The sequence below is a fragment of the Pecten maximus genome, chromosome 18 (assembly GCF_902652985.1).
Source record: "Pecten maximus chromosome 18, xPecMax1.1, whole genome shotgun sequence".
Classification (NCBI taxonomy): Eukaryota; Metazoa; Mollusca; class Bivalvia; order Pectinida; family Pectinidae; genus Pecten; species Pecten maximus.
Window position 1 is genome coordinate 28,664,138 of NC_047032.1, and position 12,527 is coordinate 28,676,664.

At 35.1% G+C, this 12,527-nt stretch overlaps 1 protein-coding gene across 1 annotated transcript; it reads right to left on the reverse strand.

Annotated features, from left to right (window-relative positions):
• Nucleotides 1-2,406: 2,406 nt before the first annotated feature.
• Nucleotides 2,407-12,281, reverse strand: LOC117316788 (cadherin-5-like). The gene is made up of 5 exons (XM_033871555.1): nt 11,706-12,281; nt 11,230-11,406; nt 8,718-8,954; nt 7,465-8,366; nt 2,407-6,011 (listed from the first exon to the last, which is right to left on the reverse strand). Exons 3-5 carry the CDS (start codon nt 8,778-8,780, stop codon nt 5,942-5,944), a joined length of 1,035 nt encoding a protein of 344 aa, XP_033727446.1. The 5' UTR covers nt 8,781-8,954; nt 11,230-11,406; nt 11,706-12,281; the 3' UTR covers nt 2,407-5,941.
• Between the last annotated feature and the right edge of the window lie 246 nt (nt 12,282-12,527).

The window sequence follows — 12,527 nt, forward strand, 5'->3', positions numbered from 1 at the left end:
CATAGTCAAATGATTTTTTTTTAAATTCATTTCCATGTTGATCTTTACGCGTCATATTGATATAGGATGATTACATAATATATGTTATTGTATGACCCAGGGGCTTTCAACTGACCCTTGACCTCTGGCATTGTCTGAAGTAATAAGATCAGAAATCGAAATAAAAACGTTAGAATACACTCCAAATAGACCAGTCCCTCAAAACGAAAGAGCGAAAACTCACATTAATAAATCCAAAGCTTACTCCCTACTGAAAACTCTATGACACTTTGTCTATTAATCCGCGAGTTCTTCTTAGCGACGACTGGTTCCCCTGTTACCTGGATCTAACAAGGAATATTGGTTGCCTGAAATCAATATGGTTACTGGAGGTCTCCCTGATCCAGGCTCATTTGTTATCGTGTTATATACATAACAGAAAAAAACAACAACAACAAAAAAAAAAAAAAAAACGTTGCACACATAAGAATTGCGCTTGTTTATCAGACTTTCCAAAGATAAGGTATGATGACTACATGTACAAGGTAGTCAATCTTAAAAGGAAACAAGCAAAAACTAGAAAAACTAAAAATTAGATATCTCAAAAATATATTACACCTTATGAAAATAAGCTTGATGGGAAATAGAGTGTTCAGTCCCTTTGAGACTAGTACTGTGATAACAAATAAGGCATATTTAACCTTTCACAAACTGTTTCCTATGGGTTTTACTACTTTGATCGATTATTTGCTTTGGTAAGTTTCTATAATCTATATCATTGTAACAGGTCGTCCAAGCTATATATTACCTGTATATCGCTATTGGGCACTAAGGACAAAATTGAGAACATGTTTGTACAACAATTCAGTACAAACCATTCCCATACCTTTATTTGCAAGTATATTTTTTGTATATTACATACATTTGTATATACAGTAAAACCTTTTTTTATCAAGACCACGTAGGGACAAAATGAAGCGGTATTAATGGAGGTGGACTGAATTAACATTCGACCTTCAACAACTCTGTTTGATACCAGTACAGCAAACGTATGTTCTGAACATCTATAATATATCCTTAAATGACCATTGCTTTAATATATTACTAAACAAAACACATTTAATGCTAAATACCTATTTTGGTAATTCATTTTGTACTTCAAAGAAAAGACCTAAATAAACTGAGAATGTTATTCTACTAGCAAATCCTGTGGATTTTGCACAGTGAGGGGTATCCCATACGTCAACATAAACCACTAATTTATACAATTTTTCCTTTTGAGATATACTAACCACTGACAGGTGAGAAACCTAGGTAGGATATCGTGGGCGTAATATGTTACATAATGTCTGTTTAAAACACATATATCTTACGTGAAAGATCGACAGGTGTGATAAGGAGACACATATCTATATATTTCGAATGGCCTAATATTAGAAGGAAGTTAAATAAAAATATTCATACCTCGGCATAAAAATAATAATCAAGACATGCTGACTGGTAGGTTCTATTCATATAACCGTCCACCAAACACCATCCCGGACAAAAAGTGACATTATTGCTTCTTTTCATATTCAGAACCCGGTTACATTTTAAAATAACAAATCCTTAGTCATCTGACCTAAATAGTATACTGTAGGTGAAAATCAGATTAAGTCTTGATGCTAAGTCAGCACTTTTTAAAACAAAAGTAAGACATACACCACTGCTGCTTACTGGAAACATTAATATATCGTAGTATGAAATGAGGTAAGGTCTTCCTTTTAAGTAAATATCCCCATAGAGGAAATCAATTGGTCAATGCCTGTCAATGAATAATTCTTCTAGATAAAGTTCATCTTAAATATTATCAAATATTATGTATACATGTATATAAGCAAAATGTATGAATGATGTGTGAATGTTTATGTTTGAGTTATCTCCCTTAAATGTTAGTTATACATGTAATTTTTTCATTTCATAGTAAATTTATATATTAATTTTATATTTATACATTCCAATTGCCACCATAGGAGAAAATTTATATAGGCTTGGCCTGTTATTTTATCCTTTTGACAAATAACATCAAATGTCAATAAAATTTGTTGAAATGAAATAGAGGAAATCAATTTACTCTAGGGATGTAATCCAAACAAAACACCATCAAACGGAGCCATGTAAGCGTTTGTTTCCTGTGCATTTACTGTGGTATTTTTATTTGACTAGTAGTCGTAGTGCTGCAAGAATGGCTGAAAATAATTAATCATTCAGTAAAGAACTCATCTCCGAAAAAGAATAATTATGATCGACTAGTAAAAATGGTCGTTATATGTTTTATGGATTTTTTGGAAACTTAATTTTTGTCCATACTTTGGGGGATAGATAGATTCAACTCATCCAATGTGGTAGGCACAATGGACAAAGCACAAATAAAAAAATAAATCTGCATTCAATCTGGTATCTTTAATTAATATTTGGACGGAAAAATAAGTACAAAATAACAAAAACATTGCTACATATCGAGGTTGTCTGTAAGTCATCAATTCAGTATGTATACAAATATGTAAAAGAAAAACATATTTTACATATATACAATATAAACAAACATTTATCACAGCAATATAATTGAAGTAGGGGCCGCGGTGGCCGAGTGGTTAAGGTGTCCCGAAACTTTATCACTAGCCCTCCACCTCTTGGTTGCGAGTTCGAAACCTACGTGGGACAGTTGCCAGGTACTGACCGTAGGCCGGTGGTTTTTCTCAGGGTACTCCGGCTTTCCTCCACCTCCAAAACCTGGCACGTTCTTAAATGACCCTGGCTGTTAATAGGACGTTAAACAAAAACAAACCAAAAATTGAAGCACATATCAGGAAACACCAACACTCTCAATATGTAGTCCACTTTTCCAGATCTGATGTACTTGTGAAAACCCATGAAGCAATGTTACAAGTCATCTTATGATAAATATTTAACATATCATTTCCTTACTGAGCCAGGGTTTACAACAAAACCAACAACTGCTAATTCTTATGAATGTATTAATGAATTTAATTAATTTCAATAAATGAATTTCTACCAAATACGCTGTGCTTTTCCACTCTCAAGCTATTGTATAGATGCGCCGACTGTTGGATAAATGTTATATTCCACTAAAGGTCTTCTGATTGGTCATGAATTCGAACTTAGACCCGAGCTGCAATTGTTATTGACGTCATCAATAATTGAATGACGCTACATCTCCGGGTCCAGGCCGTCACCGGTACACCTTTGTATACGCGAAATAAGACTTGGCCACACTTCCCTTTGACTCAAGCAGATATTAATGTGGTAGAAACAGATCACACTACTCGTGAGTTTTGGATATGGAATTTATTTCACACTCTTAAGTTATTTGTTTTAAGATACAAAAGACACTCGCGAAAGATCGTGTCTTTTGTAACTTTTAAAAAATAACTTACTCGTGTGAAATAAATTCCATATCCAACAACCACTCGTTGTGTAACCTCTATAACTACATACCGAAAAAACCATATCGTGCTCAACCTAAGATGAAATAGTTTACTACCTCACAGATGTTGAAATCAAAACAAATGAAAATTAAAATATCGTTCAGGAAAATGCAACCATTGTTATGTAAACAAGATATATAGTATGGTGCATTATAGGATGTGTCATCATATTACAATACATACAATTAATTTATATAAATATATACATATACAGTCTGAATCACTGCACACCAAATGACAAAAATATTTACAATGTTCACCTAATGTAAACAAACCAAGTTTGTTTTTCAGATTAACTTTCTAGATTGATTTATATTACAGTTCAAAGAGCAACCCATTGACATAATTCTTCGAATTCATCGTGAATATTTCTAACAATGTTTTTTACTTAAAACATATATACGTACATTTTTATATGAAATAGCCTCGATACTCCAGTTGTAAAGTTCATTTTCGCTATCTGCACCTCTTGAATATGTCATAGCGAAATCGAAGGCTTTAGACACTGACATCTTCTGGATCAGATGTACAAAGAACGAAATTCGAAGTCTACATACTATTGAAATGACTGGCTTTGACTTTGATTGTCGCTCCTTTCCAAACTTGAAAAGAAATGTACTAGCTTAGCTAGTTGTGTGTCATCGAGTTTGTCATGACAAATCCTATAAGCACAGGACAACCCCTGGAGTATCGAGGATGACGAAAGACACTATAGTTTAAAGATACAAGAGTTGCCTACCTTGTAGAGTATTAAAATATCCCAGATCTTAAAAATGAAAATATGTTGGGAGTTATCTCCCCACAATAATGTTCAGTCTAATTTTGCTCAAGTTTTGTGAACATGCGGATACATTTCAAGAGCCATTGAAACCAATCATCGTAAATGTACCGCACATATTTTAAAGGTAAACGTATCTTGGAGGTGTTCGCGCTAAAATGATTCAGCTAAATTTTAGTTTGTACTGATTAAAGTTTCCTTAAATTCGTTTGTAATATATATAAATATTTTTAAAAAAAAATAGATCTTCAGTGAAATTTGATAATGTAGAGTCGCAGTGTTCGACCTTTAACGGTACCGTGATATAAATACATATGTATATGTTAATAATCACACAACGATGTATTACACATATAACGGTACCGCGATATAGATATGTCTGTAAATACAATATGACGTATTACACACATATCGGTACCGCGATATAGAAATGTTTGTAAATACAATATGACGTATTACACATATAACGGTACCGCGATATGGATATGTTTGTAAATACAATATGACGTACTACACATATAACGGTACCGCGATATAGAAATGTTTGTAAATACAATATGACGTATTACACATATAACGGTACCGCGATATGGATATGTTTGTAAATACAATATGACGTACTACACATATAACGGTACCGCGATATAGATATGTCTGTAAATACAATACGTAAGTACGTAATACACCAGTAAAAAAGTATTAAGTATTATACAAGTAACGATATAGCATGGTAAAGATAATCAAAAAACAGAAATATGACGTGTTATACATGCAATGATAAAATGAAATAAGATATTTCAGTAAAAATATGAGGTAATACAGAGGTAATGTGTATATTCTGCACAGTCTATATGCTATTAGTGACCGATATGGGTCATCTTTGCTTTTATCTTTTTCGGGTTAAAAACCTGAACTTTTATGAAAATAAAATGGTAGAAAAACATTCTTTATCTCTAATTAGCGAGTAGATGAAAGTAGAACATACAGCGCTTTTTCGACCCGAAAAGCGTAAAAGAAAACAATGGCCCTGATCAGCCACCATAATATAATGATATTCTTAGTTGTTTAGATGGTTTCGTAGTACAGAATTTCATCTTATTTGATATAAAAAGGTAGTCAAGTATTCCAACTCTAGATATATTATGTCTTTTGCATGGTTCTCAATTAACCAAAATTTTCCTAATATCATCCCGTCTGGATTACAACACTTTTTGTCGCAACCAATGCTGACGGGCCTAAAAGGCACGAAACAGCTAATGCTTCAAAATCGTAGTTAATAGTGGACAATACTTGCATATTTAAGATGTCATTCATATAATGTATGTATGGTGATAATGTATGGTTACCCAAGGTAGGTCTTCGGCAAGCATATTGTCGTTTCAATGGTGATAATGTATGGTTACCCAAGGTAGCCTATATGTTGTCGTTTCCATGGGGATAATGTATGGTTACCCAAGGTAGCCTATATTGTCGTTTCCATGGGGACAATGTAAGGTTACCCAAGGTAGGTCTTCGGCAAGCTGATGTTGTCGATTTCATAGTGATAATGTATGGTTACCCAAGTTAGGTCTTCGGCAGGCCTATGTTGCCGTTTCCATGGTGACAATGTAAGGTTACTTAAGGTAGGTCTTCGGTATGTCTATGTTTTTATGGTAAAATGTTTGGTTTACCGATGTAACCGTGGTCTTCGGCAGGCCTAGTTGATCGATTCCACGGTCGTGACATCTGGTTTTATCGTGTTAGCAGTCTTCCTTTTCTGTTGTCGCCTGAAAGAGCGATTGTAATTTTAAAGGGTAAGGAATAGATGATACGAGAGTATGTTCCGTATGATTGTTGATATACTTGTTCATTCAGATTTACTTTTATGAACTTTGGTCAAGATTTGAATGGCGAGAGTCGGCGAGGAAACAGGAGATATTTTAACCTCGAAAGAGGATATCATTCTTGCACATTTGTAGATGTACAACTCATACATAATTGGTCTTATGTGACCCTCGTTTTCGAATTCTGATTTTGAATTATGATTTGGATAGTTTTGTTTGTTTGTGTGTTTACTTTATTTATTTCACTGCATCACACAGGGCATTGTATATCCCTTCCAATACACATCAAACTCTAATTATGTTGATGACCGTTGACCTATTCATTGATAAGCCTGGAATTGTATCTGCAAAAATTTGATACCATTTATATTTACCACAGTTTCATATATTTAAAAAACACAAAAATAATTCATTAGAAAAATAAAGTGTAGAACTTGCGATTGCAGAAAACCAGGACGGGGAACAAAGGAGTTTAAAAATAGACATTATATGGACCTTTTCTTTATGGTTATCAAAGCAAGTAACTTAATCGTCTTTTGACTCCGGAAGTTGATGCGTTACAGTACGAGGCTAAAAGTCGTTATCAAAAATTAAATTTTGTCAAACCTGAGGAAAACATGGAGAAGGAAAGGAATACAACCATTAAAACAGACAAAGCTAATACGGCCAGATTTTCAAAGTGAATATGGGCGGATGTTCAAAGAGGATACGGCAAGATGTTCAAGGAGAATATGGGCGGATGTTCAAAGAGGATACGGCAAGATGTTCTGAGAGAATATGGTCAGATGTTCCATGCGAAAAAATGAAAGAAAAATGCTATTCATACCACAATAGGTGGGTGTTATTCGACTCCCAAGCCATGACATAATCGTTACAACTGTTGAATAACAAGCAGTTTACACCTCACGTGGAATATACTCTAAACGTGTTTTGATTGGTTGACACGGGGACCTTTGACCGGGACTATTTTCTATTTCACACTTCAAGGCCGCTTCACGAGGTCCCGGAAATAATAACGTATAAGAAGTAGTTTGCAGATGTTTTTTTGTCATACTTTGAAAAAAATATATATTACAAAATTACAAAAGAAAAATACCTTATATAGCGACCACCCGTTGTGTAACCTCTTTATAATGGTTATTAAAACAAATGCCACACATTTTATGTATTATTCCTGATACACAATAACACGTTGTATTATATCTAACAGGCATACGTGTTTTAATCATACAGTCAGAAAAGATGCGTTACAGATGGTATGTGCAATATATATATATATATATATACATTGTATCATATAAGTAATTTTCAATAGAGGAAGGAACAGGTTATAATATACACCTGCCATATCTTTCCAGAAATAGACAGAAATTAATGTGAAGAGCTATACACTTACTTATACAAGGACAAACCGATGATGACGGCCGCCACGCCCACCGCAACTGTCAAAGGTACAATCCAGCAAAATGGTAGGTTTGCAAAGGTCAAGTCACTCTGTGTTGAGCAGACGGGCTGTGATGCCGGGGGAACAGCTCCCGACGAACACGTATTGGTGATGTAAGCGCCACACTTTGAACACATTGTCTCAGGACAGGTATTAACTGGACCATTTTGTGGGTCCGTTGTAGGAACAGTCGTCGTACTCTGAGATGGCACTGACGTATTTGAGGAAGACTCGTTACAGAGATCGCAGGTCATCTCAGCATCAGCAGTACAGAAAGGTACGATAAATACTGTGACAGTGGCGGTGACATAATTCCCACGCACGGCCGTTGAAGCGACAATTGATAACTGGAATACACCAGCATTTTCCGTATCGAGCGGAAGTGACGATATGAGTTGTATAAATCCAGTTGAACTGTCCACACTGAAATACATATTCGGTGGGACTATGCTGTATGTTATAGTATCAGAGCCATCAGCATCATCGGCATGGACGTACCCAATATCAACTCCAGTTATCTTTGTGTAATCATCAGGAAGAAGTATAACGTAACTTCCATTGCCGGTGAATACTGGAACATTGTCATTTAAGTCATGTATATAAACAAAAAGCATTGTAGTGTCTGACAAGCCCAACTGATCGACTGCCTCTATGGTGATGATAATTACATCCGGGTTAACATTTTTGTCCACGTCATACTCTTCCAGAAGAACAATGTTTCCTGTTGTTCTATTTATATCGAAAAGTTTACCTACGGCGGAGGGAAATATGTTATTGATTTCGTAAGAAAGTGTATCGTTCACATCTTCATCGATTGCAGGTGAAGGAAGGAGTATAAACGGATCCATAGGGATCTGAAAATAAATTCAGAGTCACGTCTTTCTTAGAAAATACAAAAACACACAGATATTACACTACCAACACTCAAAAGAAACATAATTATAATTCAAAATTGATACCACGAGGGCAAAATATGATTTGTGCATCATAGCATCCGATGATGCTTGCTAGGTGGATACCCTTGGATTGATATGGTGCCGTTATATTCTAATAGAGAATGACCGCATGCGTCTGGAGCCCAATAATGCATACTAGTAATTACCCACACCATTTTTTTTAAAGATATTAACATATGAATTAAAACAAAACTATAATTATGATGAAAAATAAGTTGTTAAGATAAAAGATAAAACGTCCATATTTACCTTACTTTCTGGTGCTGTACCTATAATACTTGGCGTCACCAAATCTCGGAGGTTCGTTAACATCGGTGATATTAATTTCGAGTACAACACTATCTAGGTTATTTGGGTCTATTGGCGGCTGTCTCTCACCTTCCCCAGAACCTTCTGCTGCAGTAAGGTCTATCACAACAATCCGGTACTGGTTTGGAAGAGTTTCAAAATCCAACATAGTGCCTGGTCTGAGAGTCACATCAAAACCTGTGGAAAATATTCACAAATATTTAATACAATACTTCTTTGTATTCATGTATTCTTGTGTTTTCATACATGTATTGATGTTTTTGGGATGAGAATAAAAAGATTTCTAAAAAAAAAAAAGATTGATCCTTTGATCCTCTATATCATTATATCTATTTATATTTATCGGATCAATATGCATTGTAAGTGTGTATGCATCTAACCAACTCAACCCTTGTCACGAAAGCGTTTCACAAATAACCTTATCAACTGCTTGCTTTCTAGCTGAAAACTGTCATGATATGTTTGACTTATCGACAGAGGAAAGACTGTCTAATTATGCTGTTTAACCCCTGTCATCACCCAATTAAAACTAAAACATAGCGTAAAGTGAAGACTTGAAATACATCGTTTCAATATTCAAGATTGACTGAAACGCTGTTCAATCAGAACATAGGAAAATATTCTCCTGGATGAGGGGCCACAATTGCTCAGTCGATTAGAGCACCGGTGTGTCGTTGAAAATTAATCCCCGTTGAAAATTGACTAGGGGTCAGTTTTCAATGTTGAATATTGAACCTGAATGCCGTTTAAAATTGAAATATTAGCGCATTCTTCACTCTGACCGTGGAATACGTTTTGTATGGACCCTGTTGAAAACTAATCCCCATTACAAATGGTTACCATCCCCCTCAACTCGATTAATATGGCCAACTCGACTACACCAAATGTCAAGGGCACTAGGTCAAATTTCAAAGTCAAGCGATGAGTTAATCAGTTATCGATTGTATGTTCAAGATGTTTTCACTAGCCAACAAGGGAACTTTTAAAAGTTGTCATGGTGTTTTTGTCTTATCGACAGATACAAGATTGTATCATTATTTTGTTTAAACATGATGTCCTAGCTCGATATACGACTACAAAAACGGTATTGGAAGCAGATGTCAGGATAGACACTGGATGCAATTCTTGTCAACAATCATCACGACGGAAGAATCTCAAGGTCACATCAAGTAGATATCTGTGAAGTCGTACACAGATGTCCCATACAGGGAACGGAATATATTGCGAAATATTTCAATTTCCACTCAAGCTGGACTCAATGAAACTTCTAAATTAAATCTTTTTCATTTGTCCATTAATTTTACCAGATTAATCCACGAGTAGGAAAACATTATAGTGCCCCCTTCTGCCCGATCCTGTAGGCCTAATCCATGCGTACATTATGTTATGCAAGAAAAAAGCAACACATTAAAACGAATTCTTGATTTATGATAAATTGGTCGGTCTATGCGTTTCCTTGGGCAAGTCACTTTACCCTTATTGCTCAGGGTGGCATACGATGGGTCTTCCGTACGTTATTCAGTGAGGTAGTCATCTACTACTATAACGGGGATGCCACCTCAAAATGAATCTTGCTGTTCATGGGGCGATAAACCCAGCTAACAAACACATTATGCCAGAACATGTATGTATTACATTTTGTATTAGAATAATATTATGAACAATTATTGAACCAGAGTAATGTTGTACATAACCATAAATATACGACACTTCCACCCTGTCAGACGCCCTACCGTTATCTGCATTCAAATGTGTAATACATGGAATATGGCCATGGTTCTAGAGGTTCAGGTTCGGGAGCTCTGTAAAAGGGTATCACGGTCTGAGAAGCTCGCACTTGAGATTTGTTTACAAAGAACTCATGTTTCCAACGGCCAGAATCGAGATCGCTATCAATATGATTCAAGAAGCTAGAGTTCGAGGTAGTTGTACAAGGAATTTGGGTATTGTTCGAGAAACTAGGGTCGGAGTTATCTGAATAAGGAATATTACTTTGTTGAAGAAACCATGGTCCGAGAAAGCTGTATAATGAATATAAGACCTTTGTCAACTAAGATTTCTGATGGTTGTACAAACTGTGACTATGGTTGGAGAAACTAGGGTTCGAGATAGATGTACAAGTTTCATGATTATGGTTAGAGAAACTAGAGGTTTAGATAGGTGTACAAAGAATATGACTACGATTCGAGAAGTTAGGGTTCGAGATAGATGTACAATAACGAATAACGAATCCGCTGATAACTTCAGCTCGCTGGTTTCAGATAGCTTTACAAGGAATTTGACTATGTTTCTAGAAATCAGGGTTCGAGATAGCTGTACCAGAAATGTGGCTATGGTTGGAGGAACTAGGGTTTGAGATAGCTTTACAAGGAATATTCCATGGCTGGAGGAACTACATGTATGTTTTGAGATACGTGTACAGATTATATATAACTATGCTACATATACATACCGTTGAGGGCGTTGGTTATGAGGAAAATATCACTTCCAGTGGATGGTTCGTACTGTATAAGATAATTGAGAGGGAAGAAGTTGCGTTCACCGATGATAATTGTAAACAGGTAAGTGTCTCCTGTTGTGTTCTCTGGTACCGAGATCGAGTTAGGTAAATTTAGGAACTGTGATGTCACTGTACAGAATAAATAAATAAATAAATGAATTAAAAAAAATAAATAGATAAATGAATAAACAAAATAGATAAATGAATGAATTGATAAATAATATCCTTACTAGATATACTTCCATACCTAAAGGCCATGTTTGTCTAATTCTGTATTCTTCTCAAAATTTTAATATATCATGAAACGTATCAGAATTAAACATATAGAAATTAAACTGAACGAATAAAGAATTCCGAAAAAGAAATTGATTATGAAATATCTAAGAAATAACCTTTAGGATACGCGATATTAAGAAGAACCATCTTACCTGTATTTGCAGAAGCTGATAAAATAAAAATCATAACAGAGATGTCTAAGTATGTCATTTTGTCTACTTCCTTGATCGCCGTCCTGTTTCAAAACTGTTTCATGTATGTTAGATATTTTTGATGCTATACTTTATATACATAATGAACTAATTGGCCATACACGTGTCTGATCAAAAGATTGCAATATGTTAATAACGGACTTTAAAATGTTGTCACGTGTGTGCGAGGCGGAGATTCTGAACATCTCTTAGTCACTGGCCCGTATCAAAGCTTACCGTCAACATCTTAATGTGTTGTACACAGAAATATGAATTTACATTACAAACGACCAGAACGTTAACCAATAACATCTAGAACAGGCTGATCTGACTGGTGTCAGTATCATCTCCACAAGAAGGGATACATTTCTTACGATAATGTTGGATTGAATGAACAACTGTAATACATTTCTGTTTAGGCGTCGGTTCTATTTTGTCAAGTCAAGGGGACTTATTTATTCAGTATAGGATTTATTTGAAGGTATTTAATTGTTAAGACAAAATTGGATTGGGCACAAATTTTTACCAACTTATAAAAGCCCTCTCCACAAACATATATTACAAAGATTATGATAGCGACACAGTATACTTATAATGATTACAAAGAGATAAAAAGCCAAGAGGAATGACAAGAAGAATGACAGATCTAGAGATCTAAGAGTAAGATGAATGTTGCTACATTAGGATATACTACATATTAGGGTTCATAAACGATGTACACAATAGATATCTTTAACTAAACGTATTCAAAACTAATTAAAAACTAATGCATGGTACATTCTA